This window comes from Hibiscus syriacus, unplaced genomic scaffold (assembly GCF_006381635.1).
Source record: "Hibiscus syriacus cultivar Baekdansim isolate YM2019G1 unplaced genomic scaffold, ASM638163v2 tig00004072_pilon, whole genome shotgun sequence".
In the NCBI taxonomy this organism is placed as follows: Eukaryota; Viridiplantae; Streptophyta; class Magnoliopsida; order Malvales; family Malvaceae; genus Hibiscus; species Hibiscus syriacus.
The window spans coordinates 515,793-539,125 of record NW_024061998.1 but is presented as its reverse complement, the minus strand read 5'-3'; the positions used below and the strand labels follow the sequence as shown (position 1 = coordinate 539,125).

Here is a 23,333-nt window from a genome sequence, read left to right as displayed (position 1 = left end):
CTATGGGTTAGTGACTTAATTGTAAAGTTTCAGAATTTGGTGATTAAAGTACAAGAATGGATTAGTTCAATGATTTATCTGGAAATAAATCCAAAAAGTTGTTAGTAATTATTAAAGGAATTAAAGGGCAAAATGGTCTTTTTATCTAAAAGATAATTATCTTATCTCTTTATTAAGAGATAAGCATGTAGGGATCTTCAGAACTTCTTCTCCTTCTTCTCCTTCTTCTTCCTCTCCTTCCGTATCTCCAAGCTCAAAGGTGAGTCTTCTACTTAGTTAATTATTTGTTAAGTTTAAGATTGGGTTTTGATCATTAGATGATAACTAAGCTTAAGGAAAGCTTAAGTTATCTTAAGATCAAAAGATAAAGGAGATAGAGAAGATTAAAGATTAGAGGTTCTTGAATGAAATATTGGAATAGAGTTCATAACAAGAATTGAAAGTTGGATTTGACTTGTTATCAATCTAAGTAAGAGATATGAAGTAATAGAATTGGATTTGAAACATGTTGCAAAATTGATGTAATTATTGAATTACATATGGAAGATAGGATTTTGAGGTTTAAGATGAAATAAATGAGTATAAATTGGTTTAAGGATGTGTACTAGAGTTAAGAATGAAAAAAGGGATTAAACATGAAGGATTTAATCCAAATGAATGAACTTTCGGGTTCAAAAAGAGGATTCTGGGCAGAGTGCATCGATGCACATTCATAGCGCATCGATTCATCAAGGTTAAAACCCAGAAATTGTTTGAATGTGCACCGATGCATTGGTAGTGCATCGATGCACTCTTTTAAAATAAATACATCGAATGCAATTCGTGCATCGATGCATCCCATTAATAATGAAACATCGAATGCAATTGGTGCATCGATGCATAAGGAGTGCATCGATGCATCCCAGCAATAATACTACATCGAATACCTTTTATGCACCGATGCATCAGTAGTGCATCTATGCATACCTTCATTAAAAGATGAAATTGACTTTTCTCTTAGTCTAAATAGTGAACCATTAGAGTATATTAGTTATAATACTGATATAGATCCATGTGTGATTATGTAGATACTAAAAGTAAGCTTATTCCGGAACGATCAAAGGATTAGAATCGAATCAAAGCAAAGCTAAGGTAAGTGCATAATATATGTATAGTATAATGGAATAAGACTTGTGATAAGTCTAATCCTTATGTTGATTTTTATAATGCAATGATTGTGAACATGCATACATGATAATTATGGTGATATGATATGTGATATGAGAACATGATATGAATTAAGTGATATGAGCTACATGATCTACGTGAATGTATGCACTTGTGATACATGTGATATGATATGAAATATATAATTACACATACATGTGGTATGTGACAGAAGAGAAAGAACAAGTAATATGAAAGGTATAAGAATAATGCCCATAGTATACGATATGAGAACTATAGGTGTAATTGGCATGCCAAGAGTCGAGGGTTTACATATGTTTAAAGGCACATATGAACAGTTTACATATGTTTAAAGGCACATATGAACGGTTTACATATGTTTAAAGGCACATATGAACGGTTTACATATGTTTAAAGGCACATATGAACGATTTACATATGTTTAAAGGCACATATGAACAGTTTACATATGTTTAAAGGCACATATGAACAATTTATATATGTTTAAAGGCACATATGAACAGTCTACATATGTTTAAAGGCACATATGAATAGTTTATATTGTGACCTCTGGATCGTGGTCCTTCGGGACGAATACTGAACTAAGGTTCGGTGCCCCATGAGGGAATTGATACGAGTTGTGGTGACAGTATTAATGCACAACCTCAATGCACTCACATACCTCTATTCTTAATAATATACATGGGCAATGCAATTGAAATACCGAATTAAAGTGAAAGTGATACAAGAAGGTAAGTTTCGTATGTGTATTATATGATTATATATGTTATCGAGTGATAGATACATGCATCTTGAAATGTCATGATCCAATGGTAAGTATGAACATTCATAAGTTATTGTTGCATATTCATTTATTGCCTCACTAAGTCAACGACTTAGCGTGTGATTGTTTCACACGTAGGTTTCGAGAAGAGTAAAGAGTAATGCGGAGCAAGATAGGTCAGTTCTCCTTACCAAATGTCAGATCAGAAAATATATGTACTGTATATAGAGTGTAGTTGGCATGTAGTCTAAAGATATAAATTGTATGAACTCTGATATATTTTGTAAACGTTTTGAATAAGTTAAATGTTATAAAAGTTTTTAAATTACTCACTATTTTATACGAATAAATGGTTGAAAAGTCAATGTGACACTTCGGACTCGTATCCGGGTCGGATACGGGTTGGAGGTGTTACAGTTATGGTTGCAAGTGTTCAAACTACCCAACTAAATTTTTATGGCCATAGGGTCTCAACCCTAAGATCATGAAATCTATCTTAAGGATGGACCACTAGACGAGTAGGGATAGTCGCTCCACTGAAAATTTAAAATTATCATAAATGTTAGATTTGTTTCTATGTATTTTCTATTGGAAATATGTTTTCGTCCTCAATTGAATTTTATAAGTTCGAGTTCGCCCCCAAACATAAAATCATACGTCCGTCCTTGATCTATTCTAACCTTCAATCAAATATTCATGCTACTATTTTTTTAACATAGAATTACAACATACTCGTAATAATAATTACTTTTATATTAGCTACAAAGCTTTCTATAAGGACTTATCATGTGCGGTTGAGGTTGCATGTCTCGTCTTACGTCTTTTTAATGTGTTGTTGGGGTAACATGCGCTCGTTTGCACTCATCAAAGTTGAACTAGGATTTTATACACTCATCATGTAGTCCTCTAGGCTGGTGCCTTTCTTATGCGACGTTCTTTACTCATCCCTTCCTCATGACGTTGCTTGCATATTGATTTTGCATGATCTCATTTGTGTCTCTCACTAATTCTTGTCTTATTCGAGTGACATCTTCTTAGGGAGGTGTCGATGAATTATTTATCAGTTTATCCCTTCTAATTTAGGCGAAGAGTCATTAGTCGATCACAAATTATTTTTAAAGTTCTTTTCGTTAACTCTGCCTAAAGTATTTTCCTCGAGTTCAACCCAAAGAGAGATCTCCCTTTTCTTAAGGTAGAAAGAGAAGGGTATTTATTTTCTTTTTACCTAATTTCTCAGGTAACGTATTGATGTCAGAAGAAAATATTTCTTTTTCACACATCTTATGTAAGTCATGATGGTCTAGGTTTTCTAGTATATTCGTTCTCTTGTAAGATGATAAAGAATAACTCGTCTGCAAATGAGAGATACAACAATTATGATCATATTTAAAATTGTTAAATATAACTAATAATATTATAAATATATTTATTTATTAACAAATGGATAAAAAAAATAGAGTAAGCCAAACCCACCATGTGAAGGACGTGGGTAGCACTTACAATCATAAATATATTCATTTGGAATATGCCATTCAGAAGCTTGAAGGTCTATTCAAGTATATATAATATGCTTGTGATATGGATATTGATGAAGAAAAGCATTGTATTCATTATTCAATTCAATATCTGTATTGATTTATTGTCGTTTGTTTAGTTTGTTGATTTTTTTTATAGAAACAACTAATTTTATTTAAAACATAAAATATTTCAAATTACAATAAAGATTTACAATAATAATTGTAAATTAAGCACATAATTAGAAAAATTTCCTATAATCATTGAAACAAAATTAGTAATTTAAGATCACATAAAAATCATATAAGGAAAGATTAAATCTAATCAAGAAACTTAAACAAAGATAGATACAAAAAAATCTGATTGTATCGTCAAACGAACCACAAAAAAAATCAAGCTATTGAAAGACCACCGACAAATAGCAAATCAGACTCGAGCGACGTGAAAAGCTATCCACGAACGCAAATTGAGTATCCAAATCCAATCTGAGGGTTCAAAGCAGAGAACACAAGATATTAAATAAGCACAATCTTGATCAGTCGTGGTAATATCAAATTAACCTTTAGAAAAAATATAAATAAAAACGGCCAAAGAACCAAAAAAAATACCCAAAAAAACATTAAAAAAATATTTCATAAAGGCAGATAAAAACATGAAACACATGTGGACTTATTGAAAATAAAAAACCAAAACAAAATAAAGAATAGTAACGGTCGGCAACTAACATTAAAGATGTTGTCGCCGTCAATTAACAAAGATAAAAAAATAAAAGAGATGAGTAGTACACCAACAAGAAAAAATTAGGTTTTTGTTTAATTTTTTCATTTAAATTATTATATGATGTACTATTTAATTAAAATTACCAATTCTCATATTTTTATATAAAAAGCTATTGTTTGATTGTTCGGCACATGATTAAATGTACTAAAAAGTTGTGTACCATGGCATAGTGGACTTCAGGTACTCCACAATATACTGATTTTATTAGCTGGATTGATTCATGCATGAATGGCATAATGTAAAGATAGGAATGACAAATATTTTTTTTATTATTTTAAAAAATATTTTTAAATAAAAAATATATTGGAACATTAAGAAATGAACCTACTTGGAATAGGTACATGTCTTTGAAGTCGCTCGTCCTATATTCTGTCAAAGGCCTAATGAGTAACGGAGGCGAGCACCATTATATATATTATAACTTTAATTAAATTGATTAATTCTTGTTAAACTTTATTAGAAATCCATTTATTATATTTAAAATTATTTTAACCCTTTTATTATTAAAATAAATATTTCAGTCTCTCTATATATTTGAAAAAATAATAATTTTTTGACTAAAATATTAATTTAAATATCTCTTAAGTTTCTATTAATTTATAAATTAAACGAAATAACATTTTTCAAAAATCATAATTTAATTTTTATATATATTTAAAAAATGAATAAATAAGGACATCTTATTACGATACTAATCTTTTCTTTTAGCGTGTATTTAATTGTGATTGGATAATTTTATAAATTTTAAACATCTTAAAACTTTTAAATTACTAAAATAATTTAAAATTTGAAACCATGAAAAATATAATAAAATTTTAAAAATATATTAAATTATTATGAACCCAATATAAACGTGACATTAACTTAATAATAAAAAAACTACTGTTGTGACTTGTGATTATAAGTAATGTTCCTCTAGCTTTTATTTATTTTAGTATCTTTATTATAAATTTTTATAATCATGTTAGTTTTATGTTCGATCTTTTTAATCTACTCATAATTTTAAATTTTTTAGAAACATTTTTATCATATTCTTGAATATTATATTTTTTTATTTTTTAATCCTTCAAAAGTGTAACATTTTTTTAAATATTATTGTTAATAATTTTCTTTTCAAAATTTATATTTTTTTAAATTTTAAATAATATTTTATTTCTTATAAAAGTCTCGCTTTTATTTTAGTAGTTTTCTTCGAATTTTTGGAAAAAATTATTGAATTTTCACTAATTTTTAAGATTTATGTTGTGTTAATAATTATTTTAAATATTATATAAAGTTACCATTTTTTTAAAGAAACTGACAAATCAACGTGGCACACATTTAACGTGTGAATAAAAATTTGAATGTGGTCATAGATAATCTTTATTTGCTAATTCTCAAAATGTATGCAAATTAAATTATAATCTTTTAGAAGGAACGATTTGCTCTATTTCTATAAATTAATAAGGACTTAAGAAATATTTTAACCAAATTGAGTTCAATTGATGATGTATTTAACATTTAAAGTAAAATGTTTATTTTATTTAAACGTACATAGATTAAAAAGTCGGTGTAGTATAAAATTTGCTTATTACTTTAGGGTAAACTACATGTTTGGTATATCAACTATCACTCTCATTATGTTTTGATCAATTCATTATTTTTTTCAAAATCATACATATTGTATAGTTTATGTTTAATTTTGGTCACCCGTTGTTAAAAAATTAACATTAATGATGATGTGTCATCATAAAATAATGTCATGTCATCATAAAATAATGTCATGTCATCATAAAATAATGTCATGTCATCATAAAGTAATGTCATATCATCATTAAAAAAGTAAAAAATATCACATCAATAGTTTTATTAATTTTTTTATCGGCGGATTACCAAAATAAAATAAAGATGTAACATTAAGTTTAATTTAAAAATATAGTTGAGTGATTAAAATGGAATAAAAGTGATAGTTGAAATACTAAACATGCAGTTTAATCATACTCTAACTAATTAAAAAATATGGTTAACCACATTAATCTATTTTCCATAAATGAAATAATGGAGAAGTGGGAAAGCATGTTATGCAAAAGTTGTCATTGTAACCTAAATCTTCTTGCCACCATTCATTACCTTATTCGATTTCTGATTATATTTCCCATATGCTTTATCTTATCCCTTTGGTGCATGTATTCCATCCTTTCCTCCTTTGGAAAGTTCAAATGCAAGTTTGGAATATCTGGTCCAAAATATTTGCTTTTATAATTTTAATCTTTTTTTATTGATAATTTTAATTTCAAAATGCAAGTTTTGAATTAAAGTGTAAATACTATATAAAATCTAATCGTATCATGCATTTTATGAATTTAATTACTGAATTATAATTTTCTACGTTTTGCATTCGAGTTCCATGAGTAATTTTTTCCATTAATTTTATCAAATAACTTGTTTTAAAAAAAACGATGATATGACTGAAAACATATACTTTATACATTTTTTATATAATTGCACAAATTTATCCCTCGTCTATATATATATAATTCTTCTGAGCATCACTAACGACGAGTACCATCAATTTAATTTATAAAAATTTAAATTTTAAAATATTCAACGTATAATTATAAAATTGGTAAAAAATTTAAAGACAAATTATTTAAAATAAAGGATAAATTATACCAGTGACCACCTAACTATTATCCCTTTTCAATTTTACCAATATTTTTGAAATTTTATCAATCAAGTCACTCAACTATTTAAATGCACTCAATCAAGCCACTTGCCGTTAATATTTAATGGAGAAGCTAGTGTGACAGTTAAAATATTTTGTATAATTACACATTTGGTCATGTCACTTATATATTCTATCAATTTGGTCTTAATTTTAATGAATTAAAATAAACTTAACCCTCAAATCAAATGGTGCCATGTATAATGACCTAAGATTTAACTTTTTATTTTAATTTTAAAAGTTACTAAATATTCTATATTTATAACAAAACTTTTTCAAAAAATTAAATAACTCAAGCAATAATTTATGATATTATATTTAAAGCAAACTAAATTTATTGTCTTTTTTATATAGGTCAATCTCTTAGTGCAAAATTGTAACATCCCAAATTATGGGTTAGTGACCAAATTGCAAAAGTTCAAAAGTTAGTGGTTAAAGTATAATTTATTAAAAAGTTTAGAAATTTAAAGTGATATATTCTAGTATTGGATTAAATTATAAGGAATGAAAGTATGAAGGGTAAGGTGGTCTTTTCATGAAAAAGATATTTATCTCTTATTTAAGAGACACGGGGGTTGAACCTTATTGTATTCTTCTCCTTCTTCTCCCCGTAGCTCTCCATTAAAGGTAAGTTTTCGGTTTAGCTAATTATTTGTTAATTTTAAGATTGGGTTTTGATCATTAGATGGTAACTAAGCTTAGGGAAAGCTTAAGTTATCTTAAAATCAAAAGATGAAGAAGTTATGAAAGATTAAAGAGAAGGGGTTTCTAAATAAATTTCTGGAAAATAGTTGATAAATGAACTTTGAGATGGAATTTGACTTGTCATAAGTATGAATAAGTTGTAATTGTTAGAATTAAGTTTGGATAACATGGAAATTTTGGTATGAATCTTAGCTTTAAGAATTTGGATGAGATATGGGAGATAATAAGGTATTGGATTGATAAAAGTTAGTTAAAATGGTTATAGATGAGTTTAGTAGCATAATAAGGATTTTATACATGAAAATTTGGGTGAAGTATTGATGAATTTCGGGTGAAAATAGCCTATTCTGGACAGGTGCATCGATACACTATGAATGGGCACATATGCACTAAGACCAAATTTGAAGGTACATCGATGCATTAAGGGGTGCATCGATGCATGGGAATTTCGAACCTAATTTGGGTATCGATGCACCCATAGTGCATCGGTACACTCCTAAAAGAAATTAGGAATATGAGTTTATTGAATTCGTTTAAGTTAATAGCATCGAAGTATAAGGTTTAGGCTTCTAATAATCATCTTGAAAATTATGTTCATGTAGATATTGAGCCTAAATGAGTTCCGAAACAATTGACAAGTAAGATCGATCGAAGGAAAAACAAAGAGATATAGGTGAGTACATATTATAAGTATGATACAATGGAATAAGACTTGTGAGAATTCCTATGTTGATTTTCATAGTACAATAGTTATGAACATGCATACATGATAATTATTATGATACATGCATAAAGTACATATGTTCATATGATTTGATAAATAATATATGTGAAAAGATTCAAATGCACATGTGATATGATAAATGATATGAGCTATGTGATCACAAGAGAAATGACATGAATACATGAACATATGAAACATAAGAATAATGCCCATGGTATACGATATGAGAGCTATAGGTATAGTTGGCATGCCAAGAGTCGAGGGTTCTACGTGGTCCTTCGGGATATATATGTATCATTTGGAACATTTACAGGGTTTTTTAAGACATATTTGATCCACTGGAATATGTATATGGTTCTTAAGGAGTTGTCATTGGGACAAATACAGTACATAGATCCTTCGAGACAAAATTCATATGCCCCTAGTGGGACCCCATACGAGCTTTGGTGACAGCAATAGTGCACAACCTCAATGTACTCGAATACCTTGAGTTCTCAGAAAGGTACATGGGCCTATAAATGGTTATCAAAGGTAATTGCATTATTATAGTTATATGTTACCATATTATTATTGTTTACATTGAATTACATATGACATGATTGAATGGATAGATTGCATGTTCATATTCATAAGGAATGCATTATTATTATATACATATGTCTCACTAAGTCTATGACTTAGCGTGTAAGCGATTTACACGTAGGTACTGAGAAGTAGGAAGATCAAAGTTAAGCTTAGCAGAACAACATATCTCCACTTGAAGGTCAGATCATAAATAGATTAAATAGTATGTCTTATTATGTGAAAATAGGTTGGCATGTAAACAAAATCGGTAAATTAAGTATCTATGCTCTGATCGAGTTTTGTAATGTTTTAAACATATTTATGTAAATTTAATGCATAGTAATGAACAATTAAATTTTTACGAGTTTTATGCACATTTTACGAAAAATATTGTAGAAGTACTGTAGCAGTGCATCGATGCACAACTTGCATTCGAAATTTTTGTGCATCGGTGCACTGTAGCAATGCATCGATGCACTGTAGCACTGTTCATTACTGTTAACGATATTGTTCATTACTGTTCACGGCACAAATACATTTTGCCTTAAATTTTTATAATGAAGCATAATTTAATAGTATTTATTGTATTTTCTTAAAATAAGTCCAAAGGTTTTGTATTTTGTTAAGAATTTTGTTTTTAAAAGTCAATGTGATATCTCGGACTCGTATTCAGGTCGGGTAGGGTTGGGGTGTTACACAAATTTTTCATGCTAAGTCTACCGAGAATATTATCAATGTAAACTTTTATTAAAGATGGACATAAATTTTTATGGTAGGAGATGAATTTTTAAAATTTTAAAGGAACACTGTGCAAATATGAAAAAAATATATGTCACATTTTTCTATTAGAAATTTACTGGATAAAAATTTCTTAGCTTTACAGGTTTGACTAAAGCACATTTATCTAGTAGAATGTCATTTACAAATAATAGTAGGATAAAAATTTTGTCCGACAAACTTTATATATATGGGCTAATCAACTATATTTTCCCTAAAAAAAAGGCTATGGTACATTGTCTTGATGCTTCTGAAAACCATAAATGGATTTCTAGTAAACATTTTGTTTTGTTATAAATATAAAACATGTCATAACTTTTAAAATCTTTTAAAATTAAAGATTTAAGGGTTAAATTTATTTTAATTTATTAAAATTATGACCAAATTGATAGAATATATAAGTAATAGTGATCAAATATGTAATTATACCAAATATTTTAATTGTTGCATCAGCTTCTCCGTTAAATATTAACCCAAGTGGGTTAAATATTAACCCAAGTGGTTAATTGAATGTATTTATATAGTTGAGTTACCTGATAGACAAAATTTCAAAAATATTGGTCAAAATGGGAAAAAAGAGTAATAGTTAGATGGTCACTGATATAATTTACCCTTTATTTTAAATAATTTATCTATAAACTTTTAAATAATTTTATAATTATACGTTGAGTCCTTTAAAATTTAAATTTTTAAAAATTAAATTGTTATTGCTCGTCGTAAATAATGTTTATCGATGCTCATCGATTTTACATACAAAATGTTAAAAGTATACATTTCACGTCTTCCTAATAAAAAAAAATTGATCGAATTATTAAAAAAAATTAGTCTCACAACAGAAAAATATGTACTTCAAAAAATAAAGGACCTAAAAAATTTTGAATTATAAATTTAGAACAATTGTATAGTGTATCCCTAAATTATTATCTATATTTTAGTTTGCCCTCAAAATTTTAAATATTTCAATTTTATCCCCAAATTATGGTTCTTATTTTAAACTAATCTTCAAACTTTTAAATATTCCAACATTATTCCCAAACTATGATCCTTATTCTAAAAATGTCACTAAACTTTTGAATATTACAAATTTATCTAAACATATAATTAAGTTCAATCATAATTTAATCTGAATTTTATTTTATTTCAAAGATATAATAATATAGTTTGGAGTATAATTTAAACTATGAAATTGAAATGTTCATATGTATGGAGTATAATTTAGAATGAGGGTCATAATCTGGGATGAAATTGGACATTCAAAATTTGAACACTAATTTAAAATAACAGACAGAGTATAAGGATAAAATTGAACTAATCAAAAGTTCAGGGACTAATTTAAAATAAAAGTTATATTTTAAGAACTTATAATGCAATTAACTCATAATTACTATTATTTTCTGTTGTTGTCGTCATTATTATATTGCCTCCAGCAGCAACCACCAATGTCTGACCCTAACCAACCTAGACTCTCAGCTCAGGGCTAGTCAAACCTATTTGTATTCTCTTAAATACCCCCATTCTTTTCCTATAATTCCATCCATTCCAAAGCCTCCTTCAATGTTAATATTTACAATTCACAGGGGCCTAAATGACAATTTACGTAAAGAAAAAAGAGGAAAATAAATAGATTTTTCGCCTCCCAAATCCCAACCACAATTTTTCTGAATCCATATGCACCAACAAATGGGAAATGATCACCTCCCTAACCAAATCCTGCCACGTCATCATCATGACTTCAGGGGTGACGTTTTCCTTCCAGCTCAGCTCCCTATCCGCAATGGAGGACAACAGATTAATTCATTTAATTTTAAAATGCGAATATGAGTTTGTTTGTTTAAAAAAAATAGTTTTCAAAAAATAAATTTTATAAAATGAATTATATTTATTAAAAATTATTTTTTAAAAATTATTTTACGTTGTTTGAATGATGTTATGTAATTTATTTTTCACTAGTTGATAATATTTTTAAAAATTCTTAATTATAAATATCAAATACAATAAATAATATTATTTGTTAATAAAATAATATTTTTAAAATATTAATCTAATTTATTTAATATTATTTTTTCAATATAATTATTAAAATATTATATATATAATTTTATAAATAAAAATATTATGATTAATATATTTTATTTAAATAAAATTATTATGAATTATAGTAATTATTTATTAAAATAATAATAATAATAATATATTATTAATTATATTAATTATTTATTAAAATAATAATACTATTAAAATATAAAAATTATAATATTAAAACAAGAACATTATATTATACTTTAAGGAGTATATATTAAATATTCATCAATTCAATAATATTATTTTTATTAAATTAATAAATAATATTGATTTTATTAGTAATTTATTATATATTATTAAAATATATATTATATGTTATATATTATAATTATAATAATAAAATATTATATTATATTATTAAAATAATCAATAAATATAATTTAATAATTAATATTTATTAAAATAATATATGAATGTTAGATATATAAAATAATAATATTTTGAATGCTTATGTTTTTGAAGGAAAAAGTTTATAAAATGATTTACGGAAAATAAAATATTAAGTTATTTTTCAGAAAGTACAAAGTAAATTCAATTGACCAGGAAAATGAATTATATTGTTCGTCTATTTTCCGTCAACTAAACACTGAAAAATAAAGAAAATATTTTTTCAAAAACCAATTACAGGAAAATAAATAAATCCTATGTTTTAAATTTTAAATATTTTATTATTTGTATTTATTTCGAGTGATCGATTACAATTTAAATTCGTTAAGATCAGTATTTAGGAAATATCATAATAATATTAAAGGTAAATTATGTAAATACTTTCTTTTATTTTTTATCGATCTTTAGTTATTGATTTAAAAATCAAACGCACTTAATCCTTACATTATTAGTCCATTCAGTTTAAATCTCTCAACCGATAATTTTCGTTAACCCATTAATATAAATATTGCATAACAACTATTTTGAAAAATAAATCACCGGAAATCACCGTTTTCTGTTTCAAACAAGATAAATCCTTGCCAAAAACTCCATCACAAATACCAAAGTGAACCAAGCTTTCTTCAAGAACCAGAAAAGGTCCCTTCTTTTGTCGCTCATAGATTCTTCAGTCTTCTGGGGAACCATCACGGGGAGTTCGTTCTCATCGCTCGCCTTCCTGCTACTGGCCATCAACATGGACATCAAGGAGATCTCGTCTCCTAAAGCACGATGAATCCTGAGCACGAAGCACTTGTACGCAATTAAAAGATGGATCTCCCACAAGGGTTTCTCCGTATTCGATGGAGTACTTACTGATAAATCCGCCACGTATTCAATGTGTTGAAAATAATGTCCCTCAAAATGATTTTTGGGGTTTTGATTTTGTGAGGGTTAGGGTTTTTAATGGTTGAGCATGGTTGGCTGCTCAGGGAGATCCATCGAAGTTGTAAAGAAGAACAAGAACAAGAACGTAGATGCACGCCAATTTTTTTCTAAATTTTTTAATTCTCAGTAATATTTCTATTAATAGATTAGTGGAAACTGTGCATACTGATAATCTAAATGATTAAACGCGTCTGATTTTTAAACTGATGATCATATTCGATAAAATAAAAAATAAAAAAAATTAATCGCATAAATCATCATAATATTAAACATTTAAAATTTTTATTCGTACAAGTAACACAAATTAGGATTTAAATCAACATTTTAGTAAACAATATCTATTTCTCATCCTTAAATGAAGGGACTGGATGTCACATGTGGGTATATATTCAGATACAGCGTGGACCACGTATCTATCCCGGTCTCTTTCAACAACTCAGTGACACGTAAGGTGAAGCCCAAAGTCATTTATTACGTGCTGAAGTGTAAAGAGACCAGGCCTATCTATCCATGAAAACACGTGATTGCTTTCTTCGCCTTTTTCTTGAAGATGACACGTGGGACATTGGGTTTCACGAAATTTACAAAACACGTGGAGATGTTGACTGAATGCCACGTAATAGTAACCTTGGTTGCCGTGACGGCCAAAAGTTTCAAATTTGCCAGCTGGGTTTACTAGATAATCTACTGGCCAATCTTATCCTCTCCCATTATTTTTTACATTGTGCATTTTTCCCCTAAAATAAGGAACTTTCAAAATAAGGAAAGCAAATATATTAAATATTTGGGTAAACTATGAATTTAGTCATCTATTTATTTTTATAATTTTATTTTGATCATCGAATTATTTTTTAAATCATGTTTCACTTTATGTTTTTAATTTATTTTGATCACTCATCTTTAATAAATAAATAAAATTGTTAAAATATTTTTTTTTCAATGATGGTACAAAATTACTTTACTATGACATATTAACATCATCATCAAAAAATCAAAATGAAATCAAAACATAACCTCATGTATAATTTTTTTTAAATTAATATACAGTTTATCCTAAATAATTTTAGGGGGTTCATATAAATTTTATATAAAATAACTATTAATTATTCATATAAATTATATTCTTTATTTTTGCGGTGATGTATTTCTCAAATTATTCAATAAAGAAAATGTATTTCCCAAATTTTGTGTTGAGAAAAAAAATGACAGAGGGACCCACAAGATTCAGCTGCAACTTGCTCAACCAGTTAATCTTTAAAGAACGGGTGTGATCAATTTATATGAAATCGAACGGCCGAAGCATCCTGGCAGCAACAAAACTTGATTCTTTTTTTTCACGAACGGCATTGCAAGATCACTATGGTTTGCAAAAACAATATCAATAAAATATAAAGGAAAGAGAAGGGAAGAAATGAGGAGATTTTGTCAATGTGACTGATCCTTTTATATAAAGAAGGGTCCAAAACAAACCCTAGAATTTTCCATATTTTCCCCCCTCAAATTTTTCATTTTTTGGATCCAAAGGGTTCCCATTAAAGGCATAAACTTGTGCTTTGAAGGGAGAGGTTAGTTTCAAAGTTTCATATTTTATTGTTTGAATACTTGCTTCCATTAAGTTTGAATTGATTTGGTTTCAGAAAGCTATTGTATTTTTAGATTCGTTTTGATTGAATTCGGATATAATATTTAATTGGGTTGTTCTATATTTTGGATATAATTTATTCATGGGTTTATTTTGTTTTCTGATATTCTCGTTTATAGATGATGTTTTTTTGTTGATACTAAATGCAGGATGTGCTGAATTAAAAGAGTATTTTGGGAACAGAAATGAAAACCTTTGAGTGATCTTATTTATTGCATGTGTTTTTGAGATCTTTGTGTTTGATTCTTGTTTTGGGTGATAACTTAAAAGGAGGGTTAAAGATGATATCAAGATCATATACCAATCTCTTAGATCTAGCGTCTGGTAATTTCCTTGGTCAACCGAATGAACACAAGCGGCTGCCGCGGGTGATGACTGTGGCCGGTGTTATTTCGGAGCTCGATGATGAGCAGGCTAATAGTGTCACCTCAGATGTACAGTCCTCGGTTATTCAAGACAGGATTATTATCGTAGCTAATCAGCTGCCAGTTAAAGCTAAACGTAGGCCTGATAATAAAGGGTGGAGTTTTAGTTGGGATGACGATTCGTTGTTATTACAGTTAAAAGATGGTTTGCCTGAAGATTTGGAGGTTTTGTACGTCGGTTCTTTGAACGTTGATGTTGATCCCAGCGAACAAGACGACGTATCACAGCTTTTGTTGGATATGTTTAAGTGTGTCCCCGCGTTTCTTCCGCCTGATATTTTCACAAAGTTCTATCATGGTTTCTGTAAACAACATTTATGGCCGCTTTTCCATTATATGCTTCCGTTTTCAGCAAATCATGGATGCAGGTTCGATAGGACTTTGTGGGAGGCTTACGTTGCTGCAAATAAGATTTTTTATCAAAGGGTGATCGAGGTTATTAACCCAGAAGATGATTATGTATGGATCCATGACTATCATTTGATGGTGTTGCCTACATTCTTAAGGAGAAGGTTTAACAGATTGAGAATGGGTTTTTTCCTACATAGCCCATTCCCTTCATCCGAGATATATAGGACTTCGCCCGTGAGGGAAGAGATCCTGAAGGCTCTCTTGAATTCAGACCTTATTGGTTTTCATACTTTTGACTATGCTCGACATTTTCTGTCTTGTTGTAGTCGTATGCTAGGTTTGGACTATCAGTCGAAGAGGGGTTATATTGGACTGGAGTACTATGGAAGGACAATTGGGATAAAGATCATGCCTGTTGGGATACATATGGGGCAGATTCAGTCTGCATTGAGACTCACGGATAAGGAGTGGAGAGTCGAAGAGCTTAAACAACAGTTTGAAGGAAAGACTGTATTGCTTGGAGTTGATGATATGGATGTCTTTAAAGGTGTTAACCTGAAGCTGTTGGCAATGGAGCAGATGCTGAAACAGCACCCGAAGTGGCAGGGAAGAGCAGTTCTGGTACAGATCACGAACCCGGCCCGGGGAAAAGGGAAAGATATCGAGGAGATAGAGGTCGAAATACAGGCAAGCTGCAAGAGAATCAATGAGACTTTTGGACAACCTGGCTATAAACCGATTGTCTTTATTGATAGGCCGGTATGCATCAGCGAAAGAGTTGCATACTACACTGTAGCTGAGTGCGTTGTAGTCACAGCTGTAAGGGATGGGATGAATCTTACTCCTTACGAGTACGTTGTGTGCCGACAAGGAGTCTCTGAATCCGACTCGTCCTCAGAATCAAGTGGACCTAAGAAGAGCATGCTTGTTGTATCGGAGTTTATTGGTTGCTCTCCTTCACTTAGTGGTGCAATTCGGATAAATCCGTGGAATATTGAAGCAACTGCAGAGGCAATGAGTGATGCAATCTCAATGGCGGATGCTGAGAAGCAGTTGCGACATGAGAAGCATTATAGATACGTTAGCACACACGATGTAGCGTATTGGTCTCGAAGCTTCTTCCAGAATATGGAAAGGACATGTAAAGACCATTTTAGAAGACGTTGTTGGGGAATTGGTTTGAGCTTCGGATTCAGAGTTGTAGCCCTTGATCCTAACTTCAGAAAGTTGTCTATCGATCACATCGTATCCGTGTATCTAAGGTCCAAAAATAGGGCTATACTATTGGACTATGATGGAACCGTAATGCCTCAAACTTCACATAACAAGACCCCAAGTGCAGAAGTTATCTCAATCATAAATACACTCTCTGGTGATCCAAAGAATACAGTCTTTGTTGTAAGTGGAAGAGGAAAAGATAGATTAAGCAAATGGTTTTCTCCATGTAAGAAGCTAGGAATTGCAGCTGAACATGGATATTTCATGAGGTAGGTTGTTTCTTTTTCCTCCATTTTTTGTTTCTTCCTGATTTCCCGTTTTAGTGCCGCTTCTATAGGTGCACTTACCTCGAAGTTGTTGATGTTTCAGGTGGTCTGGTAACGATGAGTGGGAAGTTTGTGGGCATAACAGTGAATTTGGGTGGAAAGAAATGGCCGAGCCTGTTATGCAATTGTATACAGAGGCCACTGATGGCTCCTCAATTGAATCCAAGGAGAGTGCATTGGTCTGGCACCATCGCGACGCAGACCTGGGTTTCGGATCTAGCCAGGCGAAGGAGATGTTAGACCATCTCGAGAGTGTATTAGCAAATGAACCGGTGGCTGTAAAAGCGGGCCAGTTTATTGTTGAAGTGAAACCACAGGTGTATACTTAACTTCGGTTTTGATATTCTATTTGTTTATTCGAGATTCTGACTTTTTTATGTATACTTAACGATCATAAACAATTAAACATTGTTTTTATTGATTTGGACGAACACTCGAGATTCATCAACTTTCAATGTTGCTTTTAGGGTGTCAGTAAAGGTTTGGTGGCTGAAAAGATCTTCACGTCGATGTCGGAGAAAGGAAAGCAGGCTGATTTTGTACTCTGCATTGGGGATGACAGATCCGATGAGGAGATGTTTGAGATCATCAGTAGCGCAATTTCCAGTGGTATCCTGTCGTCGAAAACGAATGTGTTCGCGTGCACAGTCGGCCAGAAACCTAGCAAAGCCAAGTATTATTTGGATGACCCGGTGGAGGTTTTACTCATGCTAGAAGGTCTTGCAGAAGCTTCAGACCCTGAACCCGTCACGGATAGCGAATCGGAAGGCACCCTGTGAAGTATCCCCCATGGCTTTCGTGCAAAATTTCCGTCGTGTCAGGAAGAATGCCTTTGCTTGATGAAAAAGAATGTCGGCCACTGAAAAATATACAAGCGAAGAACTTTTTCACATGAAAGGGAACTGCTGTGTAGCCATATGGAGACGGAGAATAAGTTTTATTTGTGCAGTCATAAAAGATTGAACTGGAATACGGTCGGGTATCATTAGAAAAAAGAAACAGAATCAAATTCTTGGGGTGGTGGTTTCTGCTGGGTAGAAAAGTCATCCTGTTGAATGGACGTATACAAATTTGACCTTTTTTTCTTGTTTTTTGAGTGTTCTTTTGTTTGCACATTGAATCCATTGCTTCTTCATTGAATTCTGTAAATGTTATAGAAACATTGCATATTTGAAACTAGTTTTTCCATGTTTACATTCATTTAGAACCCAGGTGTAGGAATATATATATATATATAATAGTGATCGAAGAACCTACTGAGTGGTACCAATGCGCGAAGTTCTTTCTTTTAAAAAAAGAGGTGAAACCTACTTTAAATCTTTGAATTTGATAATCAGAACTGTCATCATTCTCGAACATTAGCCTAACAATTTTCCCCGCCTAATTGGGACATTGAATCATATTGATAGAGCTTCGAGGCCAAAGAAGCCCAGTTCGCTGGCTCTCTCCTTCTCAAATGTCTCAAAGTACTGATATATGATGGTTACAGCAAGCAATATCCCAGTCCCTGAACCAATGGCTCCCATGAAATCAGCTAATTCGGTCAATGCAACGATGCACATTCCACCAAAGGCAGCTGCTGTCGGTATGTAGCGGTTCAGTTCCTTCTGCAGATTCGAATCTCTGTGTCCGGGCATCACCATTTGCTGTTCCTGTAAACAGAACCACAAAACATAGAAACACTATAAGATACATCACATAGAGCTTCTCGAGTTCTGAACTTCGAAAACTCGATCCCGAAAACTTTTTAAGTTCTGACTTTCTAAAATTCTTTCTATCAAGTTCTCGGTTTAAAGAAGGAATAGAAGAAAGAGGTAACAAGGAAATGTGAAACCAACAGAGCAATTAAGCATTGGCATCCTTCCATCACATGCTAAGCAAGGGAATTCATGATCAACAATGTCCATTATCATGCATGATGCAAACACGATTACGCTACTCAGCAGTTAGGTTACCTTGAGCTGCTCAGTCACATCTTTGGCTGAAGAACCAGAAACTTCAATCCAAGTTTTTGAAAACAAAAAACAGTCCGAAAGCATGAACACCAGATAAAAAAGAGCATGGAAGGAATTTGCTGCCATGTCTGCCAAGCTGTAAGCTATAACCAGAAAGAAAGAAAAAAACCAAACAAATGAAAATGCAGACATCAGGAATGTGATGCATTGGCACACTGAATGTGTTAAAAGAGATGCAAGAGAAACAAGATTGATTCTAACCTCGCAGGTGCAGTAACATAGCATGCTAAACCACCGGAATAAACTGACCACCTGAATATTCAGATTCCTTCCACTTGCCCAACACTTCCTGTACAGCAACTGTTGCAGAGTAAACAGCGTTGGCGAAGTTCGATAATAAAAGTAAGATGAAAGGCTATCATTTTTACAATTCATATGGTGTAAAGGAGGTACCTGGGAGATGAAATAAAGATTTGAAACAAAAGCAGATTGAAGGATGATAAGCATGTTGGAAGTGTAGAATAACTTAATTGGATATGACCCCTGTTGTCCACGAGCATTTTTTGATCTTAAAGGCAAAACAACACGGAAACCTTGGAAGTAGATGACAATAAGGAAGATCAATACTGTAGCTAGTAAATTTGTAACATTTGGAAGATTCTGCCGATAGAAAGCCTCGGGAAGTGCTCTAACTTTGTCCGTCCTGGTTATCATTTGATGGAACATAGCAATGACAGCACCTTCAAATTCAGCCCCACGGCCACTGTTGATGGTTGTAGGGCTAAAGGCTTTCCTTATTATGTTTTCACTGCACAAGCAGAATGGCACTTAGGATATTGTCATGCTGATATGCATTTGAATTAAGTCAAAAAAATGGTTAAAACAAAGCGATAAATACCAGATATTGGTGGCTATGAAGAGTGACATACCAGAGCCCAAACCATATCCCTTCTGGAGAAGTTCATCCAGGCAGATCACAATGATTCCAGCAAAGCAAAGTTGAATAATAATAAGAATAGCATTCCCGACACCAAGCTGACCGACACTGCCATACATAGACAATACATATGCCACTGCTTGACCCACAGCAATCAGGATGCCCAACAACTTTTGAGCCCCATTTCTGCGAAGTACACATTAAAGCACAAAAGATTATAATATGCACATAAAGATCATAAAGGATATATAAAGATATGGTCTTAGATATCACAAGCACGTACAAATCAGTACTGAACAAAAAGCAACAATGGCACAAGTATTGTTGCATTTTATAAGTGAAACTAACTGCCGAATAAATCAAATATAGAAATGAAAATGTTTTCTAGTAAAAAGAAGTTCCATGAATCGAGTAACCATGTCAAAACGCTAAAATAGACGATAATGTGGAAAACACTTACAAGAGTGCACGATCCTCACGAACACTATTGTCCACCTCAATGATCTTCGAACCAGCCAGGAGTTGCATCACCAATCCAGGTGTCACAATGGGGGTGATTCCAAGTTCCATGACAGTTCCACGGTTTGACGCAAGTATAATACGCATCCAATAGAAAGGATCAGCACCGGTCGTGGAATGTATTCCATAAAGTGGAAGCTGGCTGCACACCAGAAAGATGAAGAGGGAGATCACAGTGTAGATGACCTTCTCTCTGAAGGGAATTTTCCTGTCAGCACTCTGAACCTCAGGCAGAAACGAAAGAAATGGTCGAACCAGATGTAGCACTCTGAACACTCCTCCCATATTGTCAATTCAGAACTGAATTACACCAATAATTCAGAAATGGGTTGTCAGTAAAGGAACTTGCCACAAATATATTGAATTTAAGAGATTGCAAGAAAAAGCTAATGCCATGAATTTACTGAGAGGATAGAAACATTTTCCCAAGGTTCAGCACTAAATTAGAACACAAATTTAATGATTCTTATCCTAATTACTATCCAACTTGATCTCAATCTCTAAATAACTCATCTGTGTTCCACAATCGGAACAATGATTTCTTCTTCTTTTAAAATTAATTAGAGCAATGATTACGTGGAAAGGGATATGATCATTAAAGAAAAACACCATAATTTGATATCAAAGTCAACAATAATGAATAAATTTAATCTAATTTAATTACAGGTAAAATTCGTTCAATCATTAATCATTGCCTACTACATATCAACACAAGTTCGAAAGGGTGGAAAAGCGTGATTTCAAATAATGTTGATAGTCAAGGGTGCATGCTTAGGAGATTTATGAAAACGATCGGTTCAAATTAGCTAATGTAGAAAGAACCGAAATGAACTTCCGCTGATAAATAGATCAACGAAAATGGAAGCAGATCTACAACTCCGTCAATTAAATCTGGTAAATCCGCCTTTAAAAAGCTTACTTTTCTTTCACACAAAAAAGCACGCAAATCCAGACCCGGTATCATCCAACCAGCAGATATTTAACAAATCATTTTCCAGTAAAAAATATTCTCCAGAAACAAATCATTTTTGTTTCATTTTTTTAAATTATAATCATTCGATCTAAAAAAATTAATATGTGATCACTTTTATTTTATTTTAATTAATACTCTATCAATTTTGTTTTATTTTAATTAAGACATGATCACTTAACATAAATAACTGTTAAACCTTTAACAATTATTTGACGTGACACATTAATAGGGATCATTTTATAAATTCAAGAAATTTAGGAATAAAGTTCTCATTTACCCCCTTTTTTATAAAAGTTATCTTCTTCTCCTAGCTTCCCACTTACTCGTTCAAAGTATTGGCCACAACTCGAACTCATGCTCGTTCGTAACGTCGATACTGGACTCCCCAAAGTTGTAAAACTCTGATGCTCTTTGTGCGACGGTGTTTTCTCAGCGTCTAATCCTTCACGAACAACTCCAGAACATCTAAAGAGGGGAACATGTCCCAAGTTTAACGCTTTTGCTTAACCCATTTCTTTTGTTTCGCCATCTTCGACAACGGTAGTAGCTGGAACCGTTGTGATAGAAAACGACGTTCTTCTTCGGTCACGGTAACTGCCACAAACCAGGACCTTGTCGCATCCGGTTCTATTCCGGATTGCTCTTATCAGGCTACTCTGTTGGCTATTGTTGAGCCTTCAAGATCATTTGGGGAGTTAGCTTACTCGTCGTCGCCTGGGGCAATTGTGACGGCTAGTGATAGAAGTTTTGCGCCATAAAATCAACTCATTTGGTATTATCTGTTGAAAAAATCAAAAACCACATGGGCTGCTAGTTAGCAGCCTGTGGCTTTGAAAAAAAAATATTATTAGCCAATTTTGTTGAATATTTGCTAAAGGGGATAATTACATTTAGTCATTAAACTTTAGGGTACTTACAAGATTAGTCCTCAAGCTTCAACTATAAATACTCTATCCCATTTAGCTTCAAAACCATCCCAAAGCTTTCTAGTTTTCTTCCAATACTAGAGAATTTAGAGAGTTTCTTGAGAGTTATTTTTCTCCTTTTTATCAAGAGAGAATTATCATTGTTTTCTCCTTGGTAGATTAAGAGAGGTTGTAATTCTTTTTTTCTCATAGTGAAATTATTCTACCGTTGCCCGTGATTTTTACCCTATATTATTTAGGGGTTTTCCAAGTAAATTTTGTGTCTCTTTTATCTTCATTTTTATTTTTTCAAATTATCAGTTGCGATTTTGTTCTATCTGATAGCCGTCTTCTGCAATAATTGGTATCAGAGCCAGATTAGAGTGTGTAATATTTGCTTATTGTCTTTGTGGTTGCCACCAAAAGGTGGATCCTCCAACATAAGAAAGTAAGAAGTTATTACTCATTCTTTGAAGGTTCCAGAGAACTATTCACGATAGTGAAATAGTGGGAGCTATCCGTAAAAGAAGCTATGACAACGAAATTTGATATTGAAAAATTCAATGGGAGAAATTTCTCATTGTGGAAATTGAAGATGAAGGCCATCCTGAAGAAAGACGGTTGTCTAGCAGCTATCAGTGAAAGACCAGTGAATTTCACAGATGACAACAAATGGATCAAAATGGACGGGAATGCTATGGCAAACTTTCATCTAGCATTAGTAGATGAAGTATTGTCAAGCATCGAGGAGAAGAAGATAGCTAAGGAGATATGGGATCATCTCACCAAATTGTACGAGGTCACATCGCTGCACAATAAAATTTTTCTTAAGAGGAAATTGTACACTCTCCGTATGTCAGAATCTACTTCAGTGATAGAGCACTTAAACACACCGAACACGTTATTTTCTCAGCTTACATCCTTAAGATGTACAATAAGAGAACAAGAACGTGCTGAACTTCTACT

At 31.6% G+C, this 23,333-nt stretch overlaps 2 protein-coding genes across 2 annotated transcripts; one reads left to right on the top strand and one right to left on the bottom strand.

The window, feature by feature from the left end:
- The first annotated feature begins 14,547 nt into the window (after window positions 1-14,547).
- LOC120189157 (probable alpha,alpha-trehalose-phosphate synthase [UDP-forming] 7) lies at window positions 14,548-18,300 on the top strand. The gene is made up of 4 exons (XM_039192493.1): window positions 14,548-14,681; window positions 14,908-17,021; window positions 17,122-17,395; window positions 17,546-18,300. The coding sequence occupies exons 2-4, from the start codon at window positions 15,040-15,042 to the stop codon at window positions 17,855-17,857; spliced, it is 2,568 nt and encodes an 855-aa protein (XP_039048424.1). The 5' UTR covers window positions 14,548-14,681; window positions 14,908-15,039; the 3' UTR covers window positions 17,858-18,300.
- Window positions 18,301-18,475: 175 nt separating this feature from the next.
- Window positions 18,476-20,780, bottom strand: LOC120189818 (protein transport protein Sec61 subunit alpha-like). The gene is made up of 7 exons (XM_039192997.1): window positions 20,431-20,780; window positions 19,932-20,156; window positions 19,487-19,841; window positions 19,380-19,393; window positions 19,295-19,345; window positions 19,034-19,169; window positions 18,476-18,730 (listed from the first exon to the last, which is right to left on the bottom strand). Exons 1-7 carry the CDS (start codon window positions 20,772-20,774, stop codon window positions 18,476-18,478), a joined length of 1,380 nt encoding a protein of 459 aa, XP_039048928.1. The 5' UTR covers window positions 20,775-20,780.
- Window positions 20,781-23,333: the final 2,553 nt, after the last annotated feature.